This window comes from Mastacembelus armatus, chromosome 11, assembly GCF_900324485.2.
Source record: "Mastacembelus armatus chromosome 11, fMasArm1.2, whole genome shotgun sequence".
Taxonomy (NCBI): Eukaryota; Metazoa; Chordata; class Actinopteri; order Synbranchiformes; family Mastacembelidae; genus Mastacembelus; species Mastacembelus armatus.
The window spans coordinates 16,885,463-16,906,784 of NC_046643.1; the positions used below are offsets into that span (position 1 = coordinate 16,885,463).

At 40.1% G+C, this 21,322-nt stretch overlaps 1 protein-coding gene across 3 annotated transcripts; it reads right to left on the minus strand.

Moving 5' to 3' along the window:
* Positions 1-1,007: 1,007 nt before the first annotated feature.
* Positions 1,008-21,079, minus strand: ago4 (argonaute RISC component 4). 3 transcript variants are annotated; one of them, XM_026300193.1, is made up of 19 exons: positions 20,891-21,079; positions 14,029-14,200; positions 13,701-13,821; positions 12,910-13,091; positions 12,167-12,303; positions 11,710-11,844; positions 10,881-10,968; positions 10,542-10,689; positions 10,265-10,384; positions 9,921-10,049; positions 7,769-7,902; positions 6,995-7,179; positions 6,618-6,777; positions 6,259-6,430; positions 5,711-5,854; positions 5,404-5,538; positions 5,217-5,318; positions 4,787-4,986; positions 1,008-4,060 (listed from the first exon to the last, which is right to left on the minus strand). In XM_026300193.1, exons 1-19 carry the CDS (start codon positions 20,907-20,909, stop codon positions 3,952-3,954), a joined length of 2,592 nt encoding a protein of 863 aa, XP_026155978.1. In that variant the 5' UTR covers positions 20,910-21,079; the 3' UTR covers positions 1,008-3,951. The 3 variants fall into 3 exon arrangements, with proteins under 3 accessions (XP_026155978.1, XP_026155977.1, XP_026155976.1); XM_026300192.1 differs by having other exon boundaries at positions 9,888-10,049; XM_026300191.1 differs by having other exon boundaries at positions 7,769-7,917; positions 9,888-10,049.
* Positions 21,080-21,322: the final 243 nt, after the last annotated feature.

Below are 21,322 nucleotides of genomic sequence, written 5' to 3' on the forward strand. Positions count from 1 at the left end.
AAAAAAAATTATTTGAACATATCACATAATAGCAATAACAGTGAGTTAAAGGCCTTCTGCTGGGGGCAGAGCTGGGAAATGACCCACCCGATTACAACTGGTCAGAAACAGTTCAACTCATTCACAGAATGGGAACGCTCCGTTCACAGCACTGGCACGTTCCAATTCCGTGACCCTGTTGCTATTAGATGATCACAGCTTCAGACCACTAGCAGAAAAAAGCAAAAACAAAAAAAAAAAACAAACAGAGCAGAGCTATAACAACCCCCCCAACCCGAACAAAACAGGAAACAAAAAAGGGAAAATAAAATAAAATTAAAATACACAATACACTGTCAAATTACAAATCCATTAAGATAACAATATATCAAAGTGAGAGGAATTTAAAAATAATTCATGCTCCCTTTTCTATTGGGGCACAGAAAGAATTGTGGATATTTTTTAAAAGGTTAAAAAGAGGTAATCCTCCTCCATTGATGCCATGGAGACCCCTACACAAAGAGGAAGTGCGTTTGTGACGGGCTCAGCAGAGTTTCAATGGAGACATGAGGGCCCCCCAAATACCCACCCACCCACCCACCTCTGGAGGCGTGGCCACAGGTACAAACCAGGAACTAGGAGACAAAAATGGATGCTCACTACAGTAACCTGGCAACAAGGAGAGGGGTGCCGGTCTTTAACGGGTCCACGTTTGAACAAAGTACCTCGTTTGAATTTGAACACGACGCAAAGATCTGGCCCCCCTCGCCTCTAAAAACAGCTTGTACCCCCCGAATTACTGACATTTGTGTAGGAATCTCTAAAATACATCTTGGAGAGACTGGACAAATATTGCTAGCCTAAAACAGTCCCACTAAATTGATAAACACTTAACCAAAAAAAAAAAAAAAAAAAAAAAAAAAAAAAAAAAAAAAAAAAGCATTTATATTTTTTCTTTCTCATAAATATGATTCCAAAAAGATTTTTTCTTTTTTTTTTTTACTTTTTAAAAGGACAATAATCTGGCATGCAGGCGAGCAAAGTCTACATTTTATTACTGTAAAGAAAATTGTCTAAAGCCTATATAACTATTCCACCAAATGCACATTCCCACTGATTGATACAAGCAAAGAAAATAACCAAAAAAAGTAAAACAATACAAAATAAAAGTACAGAGACAATAGCGAGAGTAGACCAACAACCACAATGAGTAGAATTATAGATTTGTCTTTCCACATTTGAAAACTAGAACTGGGTTAATATTGCTTTGCAATGCCATGGTACAAACAGGGAGTGATAATTTATCTGAGTGGAGTTTAATGATGAAGCACTGCAATTTAAAAAAAAAAAAAAAAAAAAAAATTATTATTCTCCATTAGAGAAACCAGATGAATATTTAATCACAGCCCACGTCGCTTGGTAAAACTAGTGCACATTTAAAAACCGATCTCTCCCCTTTAAAACAGAGTAAAACTTATTGCATGCAATGCCTGGACAACACCCGCCCCGTTCCCCCTCCTCACTACCTGCTCTTCGCTCTTAACCGACGCCAACGCGCACGCCTTCAACAGGCAGGTGCTCAAACACATTCATAGTAAACCTGCTGCTTTATGGGTGGTTTATTACAAAAGGGTTTTCAGTGAGCTGTCCCCCCGATGAGGCGTGCACGTCGACCATTTCTCCAAACCCTCTGTCCTACAGTGTTATCCAATCACAACACAAGGGAGAACCACTGGCACAGCTGTCACCATCATTTCTATGGCAACAGTTTGCTCAGTGTTTGTTTGGGGGTCCAAGGGCAGTGCTTATGCTTATTGTCAATTCATTTAATCCAGTGTTAAAAATGCATAAAAATATGAAACAAACACCATTAAATAGTAGACTTTAAGATGGGTATACTTCAAATACACAGTAATAGAAACCATTTTTAAAAAGTCTACAATTTCGACTCACTGCCTATGGCAAACCACTTTTAACAAATCCCTTAATCTAGGTTCACTCTGACTACAATCCCCGATTGTCTCCATCCATTTGATCCAAACCAATACCAGCCGAGTGAACACATCTGTCTAACCATTCAGGGTGCTACAAAACACCTCCAGTCTGCTGCTTACCTTTACTGACATAAGAACCTAGAGAGGAAGCATAGATTCAGCCATCCCAAGGAAAACTACTTCTCACCATTTGCCCGAATGCTACAGAAAAAACTTCCAATTCAAAGCTCTACCCCTTAACCTGCAGCTCAACAACTGATGTCTATTCCTGAAGTCACACAAGAAACTATATAACTGGCTTTGCTGCAAACCTTAAAATTTCATCACAATAGTAACAACATTGACAACAACGATAACAACGGCAATGGTAAACTACTAATTCTAAACAACATTTTTTAAGATAGCCACAAAACATCTTATATTAAACTTTTACAAATCTGCTTTGTTGATTCGTATGTATAAATGCATAAAGGTAAGAGAGTTTGAGAGTGCCCTCTGTTGCTTGCCTAGCATCCCGGGTCAGTGCAATGAATTGGCCACTATTAGCAAAGGAGACCTTTTTTAAAAAAAAAAAAAGAAAAGAAAAAAAAAAAGCTATGCTGGTTTTGGGCCGTTTAAATTAGTTTAAAAAAAAAAAAAAAAAAAAAAATCCAATATAATTTTTCAGATAGTCAGGTCCAAAGAAAAGTACGATCCCATTTTTAACACAGAAAGCAAGGGTGATAAGACCATACTCTTGTGTTTAATGCCTTCAGCCATTTAACAGGTCCCAATGCTGAGCCAGTCACAGGCCAGACCACGGTCACTACTGCTACACATCAGACCTGACTTCACTTATTAGTTGAACTGGATTAACTTAGTTATTAACAGCTGGTTTCCAGTGGTGCAAATCCCACCAATCGTGCACTAGCAGCAGACTAATGCACATGTTCAAAACGTAACTCAATGCATTTCAATTAATAAGTGAGCCAGGACTGCTACAAATACCCACACCAGCCTCTGAGGCCTGTTTAAGTCATATGTCTCAAAGTTGCTCTATAGATGTAAATATATGCTTATATGTACTGTATGTGTGAATATAAAAACAACAAATCTGAGGCATTTACAGCAGTTATCTCCTTGATTTCCCTTTACAATTCAGTGGCCTGCCATGAAACACATGCACACAAACACTCATACAGCAGTACACGTATATACAGAGACTTTTTCCACACAGACACACACACACACACAAACTTGTCTATACTTCGGTAAGATGGGAAGAAAGTAGTAATGGGCATGGACACACAGGTCACCTCGCTTGTAAAAGACTGTAAAGGAGAAAGTTAAAACATACGCTCATACAAAGGAAAAAATATATATATATATCATTCTCAAAAGGTCGACTCCCCTCCATCTCTTTTCATGTAGAGTTCCCTCCCCGCCACCCAATAAACCCAAGACCTTGTGACAGATTTTGCCCAAAGGGGCGTTGAGGTAAAAGTAGATAAGAGTCCTGCTTAGCTGGGAGAGCTAAAGAGCTGCGCTGACACATATTGTGCCAATTCACTCCCTTGCTCAGTGTATCTTAAAACACGAGTGCAGACATTCAAATAGAAAAAACAAAAACAAACTCAAAATAATGGCTCAACTTTGTAGTATGTGTTTATGGTTTGTTTTTGTTTTTTCATGTTTTTTCTTTTGTGCACTGGGAACCCTTACGGTTCACAGTGCTGGATTGCTGGTTAGGAAGGCAGCTCGACTGGGAACGCTGGCTGGAGACTGTTCCATGAAACAGAACCTGCTGGATATCGAGATGCAGCAGATTTTTCTGTCCAAGAGCTGCTTTGGTGCAGATTCAGAAATGTACAGTGAGTGTGAAGACAAAGACAGACTACAAGAAGAGAGACACTGGAGAAGAAGAGAAATTAACAAATCAGAGCAGAAAAGACAGAAAGAAAGGGAATCTGTGGGTTGACTGGCTGATGTGCTCATTTGCTTAGGCAAAGTACATGGTGTGCTGGGTATCATAGTGGATCTGAACCGCTTTTGCCAAGGCCTGTGGGTCCCGGCCGTTACTCTGGCCCGACACGTGGCTGCCTTCAGCACTGCAAGACAAAGAGGGGAGATTTACTTGAACTTTGTCAGGAATAGTATAATAATAAAATGCAGGTATACCGAAAGTGCACATGCAAAAACAAAAATCCATACTGCTCCCTTTTCAAAAATCCATACTGATACATATTAAACAAGCAATGAAAACATTTAATGATACTTTTCAAAACTCTAAACACTATCCAACAGCCCATGAGTGTCCACTGCAAAACTCTTATTCTCAACCTTCAAGGACCCTTGTTGCATACTATTTTCTTCGGCTAGCTTCCTTTCTGAACTGCAATATACCCAAATAACTAAAGAAAACAAAAACGATGTTCAATTTAGTATGAAGCAAAGGAGCTCCAGCTGCAAAAAAAGCCATGAATAACCACATTACAAGGGGAATAAAGGATAGGCTGATATTGAAATAGCCAAGATGTACGAGATAATTTTCTGAACAATATTAGGACTAGAGTTACATGTAACCACAACAAAAACACATGATCCAATGACACACACTGACAAATCTTTACACTAGGCTTCATTTAAAACAAAAAAAAAAAAAAAAAAGTTATAATCCTGTAAGCACTGTGGCCCTGCACATTAACTAACTTATTTGAGCCAGTTTGTGAAAGCGATGAAATGCCATCACACAACACTAAGATGTGCTATTCCAGCCGAATCTGAGCTACTTATCCACCTTAAACTGGAACATCAGATAACCATGATTGCCTCACCTGTCATGGTCTTTGTCCACCAGGTGGTAGCGGGCTCGGAAAGCCACTAGCCTGGCATAATAAGCTGGTGCTGGGATGGAAACGGAGCGTGTGCAGCGGACGTAGGTGTGGCACAGCTGGTAGGTGAGCAGCTGCAGTTCATCTGCAGTGAAACAGTTGTCATCCCACAGGACGTGGTAGTGGGAGGGACGACTGGTTCCCTGAGAGACAGAAAGGTTGTGATCAAGAGCATTATACTCACTTGCTGACACTCAGTTTCCTTGAATCTAATCTTTGCAGATTCAGTATGATTTAGATTAACAGTATTATGAAACTCGTTATCAGATGTTTGCAGGCTATAGTGGCTCACTGGCCATAAACCAGACCTACCTTATGAATGTTTGACATTTTTGAAATCACCTGTGAAACTATGTGAGCTTTTATCTCTCACCTGAATACCAGCATGGCTGCACAGGTAGAAGTCAAACTCAGATGGATGTGTGATGGTGCTGTCCACTGTGGTGCCAGCGGGGACATTACCACTCTTCCCCACCTGCAGGGGGCGATCAGTGTTACTCACACTATACATTGTTTGACATTATACAATATCACACATTATAATAAAGTTATTTACTGACCCTCTCAGCTTTATCGGAGCAGAAGAGTCGAGTGTGGTGACGTTTCTGGACCACGATGTAGGTGATGCCTGGTCTGTAATCCTCCTCCAGACTGATACATGCCTTCCGGATGGCAATCAGCTCCGGCCACGCCACCTGAAAAAAAAATGTATGTAATTTTCTCTTTCTTTCACAAGACCCTGTTGATTTTGTAGTCATTTTCATATAGCATTGTTCATCCAAGAAAATATGATCCAAAAAAATGCCACAGTTAAAGTGAGAATAAGCTGGACACAGATATGATGGTAAAATACTGCTGACTCCTCACCTGTTTCATTTGTCCCTCTGACACACCACCGCGATAATAAATGATGCGTGTGGGCTTGAAGCGGGTGGACTTGTAGAACTGTATGAGCAGCTCACGCACCATGTTGGTCAAGTCTTGGATTACCTCCTGGCTGAATAGTTGTTCCTGGAAAGATAAGAAAGAGGGTTTAAGTCTCCATCGGACTGGTACTTACTAATCAATTTTAATAATTATTAAAAAAACAAAAAAAACAAAACATATATATATATATTATACTTAGTCTAAATACAGCAGCAGTGAGCAATGACAAATAGATAAAACGTTATTAATCCCTAGAGAGAAATTTAGGTTGAATGCCAAAGTGATGCATAGAATTATAATACACATTATCATCGTATTAACAGAATAAAAGAAACTACATCAAAACGTAATTTTTTTTGAAAACCCTAAGATATTCAAGATATTGTCAAATGACAATGAAAGCTGCAAATCTTCATACCTAACAAATGAGCTCATTATCAATGATTTCATCAAACTTTTACTATGAAGTATATACAGACTACAGTTACCTGGGACATATCTTGTCGGGATGTTTGGACTCGCACTGTTGCGCAGTAACGGCTAGGGTGGCCATCCATGCTGCCCACTACTGCTGCTATTGATGGCTTCTTCCCATCACCAGCTGGAGGATGGGTCACATCAGCACCCAGGAAGATGACTGGCTGCTGGAACACAGAGGGCCTGAACGACAAACACACAAGAGACACAGAGAAACGAGACAGTCAAACTTTTATTCTCAGTATAGGAAAAGCATGCAGATTGTTACTTCAGATTGCACTTCACTACATCATTCAGGGGACTCTTTGTATTCAGAAAGCATCTCACCAAACAACTATATTCACAGACGAGAGATAAAATTCATGCTGACCTCTGATGAGGCACCAGGACATTGTTGATGCCTCCCAGCTTGGCATTGATCTTGAGGCAGAGGTTGGAAAGGGTTTGTGGGGACGTCTTCACTACATTCTTCACCTGCACACATTGGGTGGCCATGCCGAGGAGGGTGTCACCTACCCGCTTCACCTCAGCTACAGAAAAGAAGATGCAAAGTTCAACACCAAAGTCTTCTTGTATTATACTTCAGACAACTTTATTAATCCCACAGTGGGGCAAATAGTTTGAACAGCATAGTCTTATAAACTATATATTAAAAAGTTCAACTTTACATCCTTTGCTCCATTTCACATCTAAAAAGCTTTTGCCCTTTCCTCATTAATTAAAATTCAAAAATTATGAATTTCTTACCATAGACAGGCGTCTTGCCAGGCAGGATGACCACTATCAGCTGCAGACCAACATAAGACATTTTGAGGTGTTTGAACATGGGCTCTACACTGTCAGCTCCCTGGGCGTATTTACAGAAACACGGCTGGCCCTGAATGGGCATCCCAGCATCCTTGGAGATCTTTCGCAGCTGGTCAGTGAAGCTCCTATAGAAGAACATTACAAGCTCATCAGAGATCGGGAGTGCAGACATTAAGACCCTCTTTTAAAAAATGCTGGTCTACACATATATACAGTTTTTGGTTTTAGTTGAATCCATATAAATTTCTAATTAGAAATAAAAAAATGAATAATTTTTCATTTAACATCATCAAGTCTATATTAGTTACACAGGTTAGCCTGTTAACTTGAGATGTCATTCATTTTAAAAGGTATTTCATGTTAACTAATGTTTACAACAAAATGTTTTGTAATCCAGCCAACAGCTAATGAGACACCTCACTCTAAACCACAACCTGCTGGCAAGTTAAGAGGAAAAATCTGGATGGAACAAAAGTCATTAAGAGCCATGATGATGCATCATCACAGAAGTACGAATGTCTGTATCAAAACTTCATACCATCCATTCATAACCTGGTGAGATATTTCAGTCTGGTAATAGATTACAAGGTTCATTTACATTTATCTTCACACCTTACTCCTTATTAAAGATTAAAGTTTAGAGTTTTTTTTTTTTTATAGATACATCCCTTTGTGAAGCCACAACACAACATAAGACAGAAATCCATGACTCACTTGAGCAGGTCCTCCCGACACTGTTTCTGTGGAGCGAAGCAGGCCACAGCCCAGACCTTGATCTCGATGCCGGCGTAGAACTGCTTCCCCCTCATGTCCCACACGCCCTGATTGGGTGTGGCAACGGTTTTGTTCTGCGGAGAGAGTCCCTACTCTCTTAGTCAACCCCCCAGTTGGACGAGTCAATACAAAAGGTACAACAACAATCAACACTTGATTTTCTTTACATATACCAACAATGTAATAAAAGTCCACCCAGTTTGTCTCCAGGTGATATATGCTGTTAGACTTGGCACAGTTCAAGTTATGATACATTTATACCAGTTGTACTGTTTTTTGACATTAAATAGTTTTAATATGAAACTCTTCCATTTTTAGCCAGACGTTAAAAACATTCTGCACAAGACATCCGCTTCAAACTCAACATTGGTACGCTTGTCTACTGGGTTCCAGCTCAGCTTCTTATTGCACATAAATGTCCAGTTTTTACAGCTTTCCATATCAGTGGCCAAGATATGAACAGCAAACAAGGCATTGTATCTAGTCAAAGGGACATCATTAAGTGAGTGCTCCTACTTTGAGAGTGGTTATGAATACAAATTCAAAAGGGAAGTGGCTTTCAATTACTTTAACAAGATCTGCAAGAGACTATTAGGTGTTTTTTTCCTCCAAAACAAGAGAGCACAATAAACTGCTTGAATGGTATGCCAAAAAAAATACAAGCTTTTCAAACTCATTACAAACTTTTAAAATAATGAAGGTTTCAGGAATTAAAACAATTTAAGAGATTACAGACTGCTGTTAGCAATAGCCAACTTAGACTGTAGCCTTTCCCATCTCACATGTTGTGCATACATTCTCAGCAGCATTCAGCTTTCTGTGAATACTCTGCTGCATCTGTATGTCATTAAATAAAAATGAAAGGTGTGTATATTTCATTCATACCAAGTGATCACAGAAATGGGAAAAGCTTTCAGTCCACCATTAAAGGCATTTTAGTGGAAGGTGATCAGACTCAATATCCCAGCAGGCATGTAGCCAAGTTTTTCAGAAAACAGTTGTGAGAGGATCTTAACTAAATGAACCAACATATAGTTCAGGCAGTCAGTAGAGGGATGTAAGCTTGGCCACACACAAATGCATTTTTTCTGCTTTAATTCTGTGGAGGAACAAGTACAGAAAGCCAGCCGAGAGCAAAACCAATTTCATCACAGGGACCATTAAAGTTTCATCTTATCTTAGAATCACTGAATGCTGCCTCTGATTGAACTGTTATATCCCAGCTCCTGTAGTATCTACATTAACCCTTTCATTTACAGATGAGCGATAAAGTCACATTCACTCTGCAGGTTTAACAAGAGAATATTTCAGACAGATTTTACTTTAACGCCGGGTGGCTATGAGTCCAATCATCCTCCTGATGGCAATACATTCACCACCCCCCCCTTACACACAATCCTTGAATCCCAATTCAGCCTCTAAAATTTTACAAACAGGAGTCAAAAAAATGGAGTAAAGCTAATTTCTTGTCTTCATAAGATTGCTCCACTTGACAAGTTGAATGCAAATGACTGCCTTTCAGTTCCATACAGGTCATCGTGTCCCTGCATGCACCATCTCTTAAAGGCTGATTTGAGATTCAGCAGGTGAATCTCAGCAGTCTGCAGCAACATCTCTTTTATTCAACTTATACATTACTTAATGCAACAAGAGGCAAAACCTCATCTTTGTGCACTGTAATATTTACATACACTGTACTCATGGGAGTGAGTGAGGAGAAAGACGATGTAAAGGACATGAATAAACTAAACAGGCTGCTGAGATGAACCACAGGATTATACATGGGGCAAGTTCCAGGTCTTACATGTAATGGGTATATTGTTCAGCCCATTTTTAACACTCATTAACATCAAACACTCAATGTTAAATTGGCTATGGCTTAATAATTGTTAATTTCTGATCAAAATGTATCCAATTATTCAAGTCAAATCATGCATCTCGCACCCTTCTCAGTGACCTCTGCAAACCTGGCTCTCCCCCCCATTTCCCACATTCACTCTGTGATGCCCCCCACCCTGTGTGTTGCGCCCCCAGAGTGCAGCCCCTGCCCAGTACTCACCCTGCCACAGTCCCTCCCTGTGTCTGTACTCACCCGGCCCCCATACTGCAGCATGGGCGCAGGGAGAACACGCCCCATAACCTCTGTCATGTCATTGTGCACTACAATGCCAAATTCCTTTAGATAAGGGTCTGGGCCCCCGACCATGCTGTTGCTTTTGACCTGGGAAATGAGGAAAAAGTAAAGTGGATGAATTGATTGACATTGGCCAGAGAAGGAAATAGAACTGCTAACAAAATTTCTCTCATTTTGGAATAAAAAAAAAAGTTCACAGCAGTGGCTACAGGTGGAATGGTCCTTAAATAAAAAAAAAAAAAAATCACAGCAAATGCCAGCTGTTTATCTTAGTCCCATCCCAAGAGAGAAACAGCACCCACCAGTCTGCTGATCTCTTCTTGTCTGTCAGGGGCCGATCGAGCTGTAGCTTTGATCATGGTGGATGTCTGGTTGTCGGTTAGTTTTTTGATACAGCGCTGGCCTGCTACTATGTTACAGACCTACAAAGCAGGAACAAAACATCTTATTGATTAAACAAAACCAATCACAAAACAAGAACAATTAAAAAAGGAGAAAGTTGCAGTTGCAAAGGATGAAACATTCAGCTATAATGTCCAGCTATAAATTCAATCCAAGGATCAGAACAGCATCTCTCACCTCCAGGGGAAGGTAGGTGTGCTTCTGTTCCTGACCTACTTGCAGACAGGGTAAATGTGGATACTTGAGCTGCAGATTGTACTTCTGTTTGAAATACTGAGCTACTGTGCACTCCATGGCTTGGCCATTCTCAAGCTGTAAGGGGAACCTGTAAATAATTATAAAGTATGGGTCAAGTTTAAAAATGTGCAGCAGTAACACAAAAGCAAAACATGAACAAAGTCACATTAATTGCATTAGAGTTCTGACGTTTTAAAACATTACACTACACATACAATATTGTCCTTAGTGACATGCTGCATGAGGGCGAACAAACTGAAGTGCAGGAACGGCACTTACGTTTGATGGCTGGCAGGTCTGCGTGTGACATTGCACACACGATACTTTCTCTTCATCTGACCACAGTGTGTGACCTCAACTTTTAGGCCTGTTCAAAACAAACAAAACAACATGGTTACAAATGAATGAAAATGATCCAGACCCTTCTCTTGGCAACACTTAAGTGTCTTGACAACATATTATGATGATGATCAACTTTTGCTAGTTTGGAATTAGGAACTTGTAAATAGTAAATTGTATGTCAGATTCTTACAGCCATCTGCAGTTCTCCTTCACACATTTCAGTTAAACAAACCAAAAGGAGAATGGAGTATGTTGCCAGTGTCAGCCCTAGAAAATATGCAGGTGAAGTTTCACGGTCTGATTCAAAATTGCATCTAATCTGAAAAACACCATTAGCTCCTGCAAAGTTGTTTGGAAGCTGATTATGTAGTATCAATAACAAATGAAACGAAAGCTGCTTGGAATAGCAGCATTTTCTCTATTAAAACAATCTACAATTTATGAACATTAACTCTTATAGAAATATCTGTGTGGATCTTACTGATATATTTTCTGATTTGAGACTCCACAGTTTCTGTTCAGGTAGACACATAATCCTTGGTTCCCCTGAGGTTAAGATTAGTTATGGTTATGGTGCAGATTAAGGCAGTGTGTATTTGTAATGCACATACAACATTACAGTCTCAAGTAGTGGATGTAGTTTCTTTAATACTTACACAATGCATAAAAACAAAAAGATGTGTGTGTGTTTAATTCTGACTCTGCTCTAGTCTTGTAAATTCACAAGTCATTTAATGAGTGTCAGTGTTTGTTAATGAGTGCTCACCTCTTATTTCCTTGGTGAATTTGACACGTTGCGAGTCAGTAAGTGGCTTCGTCTGTTCGTTGATGTTCTGTATATCCAGCACCTCGCACATGAACTCGATCACAGGCTGAGCACGGTAGAACGCAGTGGCTGACACTGTGGGGTAAAACAGATAGGACATTATTCAATCAGTTCTGAAACCAAGACGAATTATTCTGTGATAAAGGCAGACTCATAGACTGAAGGAATGTGGAGTGTGGATGCAGCAATGTGATAGGGTGACAGAGCATGTAATAATAAAAATGCTCATTTCATCAGCAACAGCTACAGACTGTTTAACATCAGATACACAGAACTGTATAACTGACAGAGTCACATCAATTAGGACAAATCACTGCATTCAGATTTTTAAATTAATATACACCAAGCTAATTTAAAAATCACAACTGAAACTTATCAGCTCTGCTCACAACTTTACCATCAATGTTGAGCATCATGTTCCACATGGCAGGACGGACGGACTGATGGAAACCAAACCACACCTCCCTGCCTCCACCAAGGGGGTGGTAATAGCCCTCCGGAGGCGAGAAAAATGAACGCCCCACTGGAGTGTACCTACGTGCACAAACACGAGATTAATCACTGGCACAGTCATCGAAACGAGTGTTCTCCTGAAGTGGCACAGCATCACTCAACAACCACAAGTTTACTATTTTGTGCCTAGAAAATTGATCATATTTGTTATAGAAATAAAATGAAGTGTTGCTGCTCCATTTGATTTGTTTAAGTAATCAACATTACTTAAACCTGGATGAGGAATTAATTTAAGTAGTAGAAGTTTGTACATTGAAACAATAAAAAAAAAAAAAAAAAAAAAAAAGACTAGTCTGTATATCAATAGTGACATAGGTTTCCCATAATGCAATAGTGGGTCAAGGAAATTTGGGGTGCAATTTAAAGAACGGTCAGTGAATGTGATCTATTAGGATCAAAAATATATCAGAAATGCAGTGCCCTTTGGTTCAGTGGTATATAACCTGCTATAAATGAGCCCATTCCCTGAAAATGGTTCCCTAGTGCTGTCATGAACTATGGTGAAATATGATTGATTGAGTCAGAGTAGGAAACTAAATGAGACAGAAACAAGATGAAAAGCAATAACTGACAACACATGCAAAGGTGGGTGATGTCAGAAACGCTGAGATTGATGTACAGCGGTACCTCATGGAAGGCAGATGCCGTGTGATAACATCCAGGGCCTGAACGGAGTCTTCGGGAACCTCGTTAAGGTGACCTGACAGGGCTTCCAACAGCATCTGAAGACTGACAACAGACACCCACTGCAAAGACACTTTGAACGTCTGATCCTTTCCCTCGCCAGGCAGGGTCACCTCCAGATCCACCTAAAGATGGACGGTGGGGGGAGGGGGGTGCGAGGCAAGGACACAATGGGAGCAGAATTAGAGAGAAAACAAACAAACAAAAAAAAAAGATGAGTGGAGGGAAATAAAACAGGTGACAGGGAACAGACCAGATTAAAAGAGAGCAAAACCGAACACATCCTTGATGAATCAATTTGCCTTTGAATCAACAAAAGATGAGTCAGTAATAAAACATTTCATCAGCACACACACACACCCACACAGTAAAAGGGTGAAAACAAAAACAGTAATTAATTTCATCTATGAAGCATCACATCAATGAAAGCATTTAAGATTTTTTTTTAATGTTACATTTGTTTTTTCTAGGAAAGCACTTTGGATGGAGCTAATTCTTTGTATTTATTTTAAAAATCACAAAAATGTATTAGATTAGCCAATATTTACTGCACCCAAAATATGTGAAAATGAAAGACCAAGAAATATTTAAAATTATTAGTTTTGTTACCTGAGAAATTTATTTCCACAGAACACTACTGTTTTAACCCCCTTACATACAAGATAACTAAATGAAAATATCTTACAGTTCCGATCATCTTTAGGAAGTATGGGTAAAGCGCTTGGAATACCAACCCTGTCTCTCCCTATTGGCAGTGGATGTGCTGTGTACATGTTCCTCTTCCCATCATAGCCAGGCTGTCGGTCTCCAAAGATCTGCATCTTGAAGTGCCGCACCATGGTGTCCACCACCTCCCTGGAAGACAGGTGAAAACAGGATAGTCAGACACAAACAGGCATAAGCAACCACATAAGTAAGTTAATGTTTCTAGTGACAACATAAAACTTTTAAACAGTGGAAAACGTTTTTCTCCTCGTAGAGTTTGTGCTAGTAACAATCCATATCGAAGACAAAACTCATCCCTATGTGCATTTTCTACTCCAAACTTTGCTGCTGGTTTACCTGTTAACCCTCCGAGGCCGTTTCTCAGGCTTGATGTCGATATCATAATGATAGACATCAATCTTGGGAATCTGAACCTGGAAGTGGTTGGCAAGGAGCCGGATGGGTTTCCCCACCGTGCCAAGGCCGGGACGCCGTGGAGGCTGAAACAGAGAGGTAGGGGCAGGCGGGCCTGGAGAGAACAAAGAAAAGGGATTGTATTTTAATAAGACAAATAACAACCTAAGTGACTTACTTTACAGAACTGTACAAATGGGCTTTTTGACAATGCAATCAGTGTAATCATGACTTCTCAAAAGAATGTCAGAAACAGTTACAACAAAGAATTAACAACGAAGACAACATAAAATGTTCATTAATGACTCCAGCTACTCTGGAGGGATTTGGTCAGAAGAAAAAAAAAAACAAAAAAAAAAAACTGTTTCCATCTGATGACCAACTCTTAAAGCCAGCTGCCAAAATTAACACTGGTCAGCAACTGTCTTTTATTATGATGAATGCATTCATTAGTCCCATTACTCTTCACAGTACAAGCTACCTTGGAGCCTCATTTGGAAAAAAGACAGACAAAGAAAGCATAATTGGCATTGATTATGAATTTAACAATGGTGTCACCAGTTAGAGGGCGTGAGCCTACTCTGCATTAAATATCAAATCTGACGCAGATGAATGTGCACGGCATAACGCCAAGCTTGTTACAAACCATCTCATCAGTGACACCTGCTTGAATGCACTGCAATGGCCTCACAGACCCACAGGCGCACATGCACGCTTCGACTGATCCGTGACTCTGACCCCAGACCTACAATGGGTCAACAAGAGGGTGGTGAAACAATGACCTCCAATTATCCTTCAGCCCGCCCCCAGCCCCACCCAGACACACAAGGGCGCCCACCCCTCACGCCGAGACAAAGACCAAGCTCCTCTCAGACAGACAGCAGCAGGGCCATATGGATGGGTGCCACGCTGAGAGCCTGGGATTACCGTTACACAGCTCACAAACACATACATTACATACAGACTTGATGTGCATAATGGCACACAGGTGTGGTGACACTGAATTTTACATTGCAACAAAAAAGCTGCTTTAATCATTAGTTAAAAGCTAGTTTCATGTCAAACACAAACCCTTCATTTACATCAACATGGAACGACAACCTGTCAGAACATTACTCTGCTATTTTCCCAAGCCGTGCATTTCCCTATACAAGACTGTCTGCAACATGCTCAGATATACATCATTGGTTTGAAATTAGTGGGAATGAAAAGAGAACAGAGACACTTAAAAGTCCAAAACACCAAAAGTTAAACTAATACAGCGTTGGTAGTACTAAAGGCAGCTGGAGAAGGTTGCTTAATTCTTCTGTCAGCTGATGGATAAGAGATTGTGGGGGTTCTCCTGAACGCCATGCACCCACATGCTCCAGTTAGCAAGTGAAGCATAAGAGCACAGACAATCAGGACCCTCACCACGCTTCCTATGCCCTCATCTAGCCTGGGCCCCAAATCATGCCCCCTTTCCCTACTCCCCACTAACACAAACAAACCATTAACTTGATTGTAACATCATTCAGCTTTTCTAAATCACTGTGTTTGTTGTACAGTCTCAAAGGAGAAGCTGTTCATTGCATGTCTGCTGTTCTTTGTCACGACTTGGATTAAAATTATCTGATGATTCACTCACTTTGTCCTACTGGCCTTGTTACTGATGGCAACAAAAGGCGTTGCAAGTGTTCTATGTTATGCTGAACATTGTGTGTGCAGTTGTACATTATGCATCAGAACTACAATACATAAGCACTACAATTCAGTAGTATTTCAGAAGCATTCAGATTTCCATGTTTGGTGCATTGTATTGATGGTGTGCTGTAGAGGCTTACATGCAGGAAATCATGTTTTGATTACATTTGGCCTTGGTTCTATTTACATGGGGGTAGATGAAAACTAAAAATGCAAAACTACAACTAGATACCAAACCACAAAAATTCCCATAGAGTTGAGTCAAAAATTCTTTCATACAATCTTAAAAAAACCAAAAAGAACACAGGTTTGATGTTTCATAAAGCTGATGCACACTGCAGGGCTGCTGTTGTATTTCTGAATTTCGTATCTAGGACTTCAAAACCCTTTTAATCCCACACAAAATGCACTTTATTATTCAGTTTACTCACATCCAACATTAAAATATGATGGCCCCAGTAAGAACAATATAACCTAGAGTTTTTTTCAGTACTTCTCAGCAGTATATAACATTTTCTAATGATATAATTAACACTCATTAATTCACAGCCAATGATGTTAGTTAAAAATCAACTGTCGTAACAACCACACTTCTAGGTTGTGGGTGTGTAAGCAGTCTGAAAAATATTTTAGAGCATTACTGCTTCCTAAACATAGGTAAATTAAATTTAAAGACAAACATTTCAGGGATTGAATGCTTTTTAAAATGTAAAGACCTACAGACATCTTATGCATTTAATGTATAATACACTAGATGGGCTTTTATTTCTCTGCTCACTGGGTGGATGTACAGGTATTACAAAAGGGGTTTGACTTCATATGTAGCACACCAAGTCTGGGGACTTCCTCTTCTACTTTCACCAAAAACAGAGTTGTACCTATATATAGCCTCCTCAGCTGCCACACTATACCATGCTCAGAAATGTGTGCAAGTGTCTCAGTATGAAATACTCAAACCCATCCTTCCTCTACAACACATTCACCACTGTCAACACCACCAACACACACTTGAGAGTTTTAAATAAAGGGTTTATAGATAACTAATAGTTATTGTCCATTAAACTATGATTTTTACAATGAGCAGCTTAATTTAGTCTGTAAGAAAAGTGAAAATCTCAAAATTATGTCTTCAAATTGTTAATGTCATCTGACCAACATTACAAACCCAAATATGATCCGTTTACTATCACACAAGGCAAAAAAAACAAAACAAAAAAAAAACAAAAAACACTGCTTTGAAAACACTGTTTTGTTTAAAAACAAAAACTAACATGATCAATTTAATTACATCAACTGAATTGTTTTAGCCTTGAATGGGTTTACCGTGCACTATTTAATTGACTGGGTTGTTTTTGCTTTAATCAGTACTGTCAATTAGGTTGATCTGCATAAAGAACATGGCAACAAGTGCAGCCAACAGAACACTAAACTGTGGATGACATTTCTTTCTGTGAACCATCATGTTATCTTTACGATTAAAAGGTCTTTCCACATACAAAACAACCTGAACTTATTTTCAGATTAAAGTGCTGATAATGTTTTTTTCATAATTTATTAGTCTGAAAAACTAAAGCGACACATGCCACTGGCTGCTTCCCAGAGTGCAAGGAGCTTTTTGAAAAAAGAAGATCTGCAAGTAACGAACTAAAGTTCTTGGGCAATGTTGGGTCATTTCACTATTTTGCACTGCTGCTACAATAACAGAAATAACAATAACAGAATAACAGCTTGGTCTACATTGATGCAAATTAAAATATTATACTGCCCAGACCTGGACCAAACTGTTGTGTGTAGAAAATGAGCACTGGCAAGCAGACATATTTATAATAAAAAAATAAAAATAAAAATCACCAACAGCTTTGAATACGAAAGAAATTCAGCAGTAACACCCCACAACTGCTGAGGGCTCAAAACATCATAGTACAACCTGATTATAAATTGAAGCTACAAATGTGCAGCAGAACATTGCATTCAGATTCCCTCTTTCAAGTGATTTTTTTCCCCTCATTCAAACGCATTAACGTTCAAAAACAAAAAATGACGTTCATTAATTTTGAGTTTTAAAAAAAAACTTTTTTGATGTCAGCTTTGTAGTTTGCACATCCCTTTAGCAGGTTTAACAGGCATTATTGAAGAACACCAAGCTGACAATCTGTCTGAGGACTGTGTTCTGACAAAAGAACATAAAAACTGTAAAATTTAACAAAACCAGACATCACATAAGGAGAAGCTGCAGACTTGATGTTTAAGGCTTAATTTAAACAACCTGTCACATTTCCTCCATAATTTTATGCTTCTGCTCCAAGTAAAACAGAGCTGCATCTATAGTGAGTCACAGAGGAAGTGAAATTAGCTTTTCTGGCACAGAAAATGACAAATGCACTCCAGGCAAACTAGTCTTTCTGCTCTTTATGTAGTCTGTGTGCATCTTTCACAGCATTGGGTCCAAACAGACCACGAATGTGTTCGAGCAGCAACACAGTAAAAAGATTAACGTCTGCCTCTCTTACCACACAGCTTCTCTTCACTCATCTCATGTTTGAAAACCATTAGACTGTGTGCAGCGTACTTGCATTTGCTGAGCAGGGTTTGCCACTCATGCACTGTAGAGCCTACTAATGGTATGTGTCTCTGGTAATGACAGTGGCATCAGGCAGAGACAGCTGGGCTTAAGCTAAGCGTGTGGATGATGCCGTGGCGTGCGGATGAGTCAGAGACTAACGGCACTGAATGTGGAGCGTGCTGATGCCCACACCTGCAAATCACCTGGATTAAGGTACTCCGCAGGACTGAGGGAAAGCAAGCACTGACAAAATACTGACTAACCATCAACAAAATGGATATAGCCATGTCGTTTAATTTTTAGCTGTTTTTAATTGCAAATAGTCAAACTAAGATTTTTTTTTTCATTATTCACATAAATTTCACCTGTGCAGTGCATGTTTATTGGCCACAAACCTGCAGCTGGATGTATTTTCTGACTGGAAATAAAGCACCAACTGTCCACACAAATGTGTGACAGCTCAAACTCAAATTAACATGAATCTAATTTTACTTGGAGCTGTAGCTGATTCAATTATTTACCTCCAGGTTTTGGCCTTGTCCTCAACCCTGTACATGAAAGTCATATTTCAGGATGATCATGAGTCTCTTGCTCAAGTTGAAACATTTCCAACTTGAAAGACTAATCTTTTACTCAGTTTACCGCAGCTACCGAAAATTACTGTATGTTTGCCTCCAATCACGCCTTTCCTGTGGTGATCAATGCATTTGTTCCAACATTTAACACTGCTTCAACACTCACACCTCACAAATTTGAAAACAATAAAACCAGATTAAACCAGATGCTTTGTGAAGACACCCAGACCTACATTACATCATTATACACAACTTTTCAGGGCCCTGCCTAAAGAATTAATGCCAGACTGAAGAAAAGCCAAAAAGTGCCTGCTTCTGATGAAATCCCCTACAACTCAAGGAGAGGCTTTGCTACTGTTGAGCCACAGCACGACAGGGCATCCAGCTGTGACGCAACTTTCCCAATGTTCCATCAACTAGTTTCCTAATTCAGCTCCAACGGCACAAACATGTTAAATAGGATCTGATCTTAAAGTACCACCAATTAAGTGAATCCAGAAATCTGTAAAAACTGATACATGCACTTCAGTGTAAATTAGCAACATGGGCAATTTGGATTTTGTGGAGATATTACTGGTAAAAGTTGATATCTACATACTTAACACAAAAATGGTAAAAACTACTGCACGTTTGCAGTTAAATGTTCCTTAAATTCTAGAAAACACTTATATGCAACTGGCGGGTGGAAAGCCCAAATGTTAAATTTTGCAATGTAGCAGCTGCTAAACACAAAACCTTGATGGCGTGCACTGATTGTGCGTGGCAGTGGACTCGATAGCTGCACACTATGTCCAAACATTTGCCATCATAAGGCACCATTTATATGTTTGAATACTGCTGCAATGAAAAGTCCCTCCTTATATAAATACACCTATATTTTCTTTTGCCACCGCTTTCTTTTAAGAAGCCTTTGTGCAAGATGTGTGGCAAAGCAAGGAGTCAAGAAATAAACATTTTCTCCACTGTAGCAAAAATAGTGGATTGTCATGCAAGATGCATTCAATTGTTTATTTATCACAAGGCGCCATTCACACAGAAAAAGAACAGCTTGTCTCTATGAGGGGAGAAAAATCAGCTAAACATATTTTGCATGTTATGACAATGAAAACGCATTGTACCGTTCGGTGATTTGGTATGTGAGCTCTTTTCTGCATGCTTTGGCATTTTATCACTGCACCGCTGCAAAATAAGTGCCTTTGTTATCATATAGGAGATGAATAGTATGTAGCTGCCTGCAGACCTGATCGATAAAAGCGCCATCCATCCTTGCTGTGCTCTGTACAGGCGCATGGCTGCTGGCCAGGGAGACGGGCGCGTAAACCAATGACAGCCTCTCATAAAACCAATAAATGCAGATTCACAAAACACGCACGTCTTCTCATTTTAACGCCAGTAACATGTGTTTTGTTGGCATTCATTTTGTTTTTCCACCCACCGCTGTCATCTTGGACGGGGGCAGCCCAAAGAGACGCGCTGTTCCTGATGGCGATGGTGCAAATTTAAATGGTTTAGCAGAAAACGGGCTCGCATATTTTGATATATTTCGACGAATTTTGTGGTATGGCCCCAGAAATTAGGTCGTAGTTATGTGGCAAAAAAGAAACCCATCGCGAACAAACATGAACGTAAACACACTACGACGCGGAAGGAAGGAGGAAGGAAGGTCCTAGTTAAATCCCCACTCACACAATGCCAGCCCCGACTCGACGAGCCGTGAGTGCTTCAGATTAATAAAACCGCGCAGACATGGCTGGGGAGCCGATAAAAACGCCAACCCCGTCCCTTACAAACAATAAACGTGCCTCTCGTTCGATGTACACACACACAAACACACGGGCTGGGCCTCGGTGTGTTTGTCCCGTCAGCGCGTCGAGGCCTCGCTGCAGCCGCGGCCCCCAGTGAAGCGATGCATTTGCGCACAGGCGCCCCACACACGGCTCGCTCTCGGCTCCCCGCTCCTTTTCTATTCTCTTAAATTTCTTACCGGGTCCGAGCGCTTCCATGGCCGAGGCCTCTCTCTCCGTCTCTGTCCCGGCCTGGCGGCTCCGTACCGACACTGAAATTGGGGGCGGTATCGCGAAGCTTAAAGTGACTAACTAAAGAAAAGGGAATTTAAACAGCTGCGTGGACGCCTGTTGACCGGACTGACTGACCCGGACTACCGCTGCTGCTGCTGGAGCTGAGGATTTGTAAGAGCGCATGCGCCAGTTGGAAGCTCAGTTGGCTCGCTCTGCGCATGCGTAATTTCCTGTACTGCATTGACTTGGAGCAAATAATAAGGGCTGGATGGAAACAGTAAATAATCAGAAATGCACATTAAATTATATAAGACAAGAAAATATAAACAACACTAGGGTTTGTAATAATATAATATCTTCTTCTTCTCCTTTTGGCTGCTCCCTTCAGGGGTCGCCAT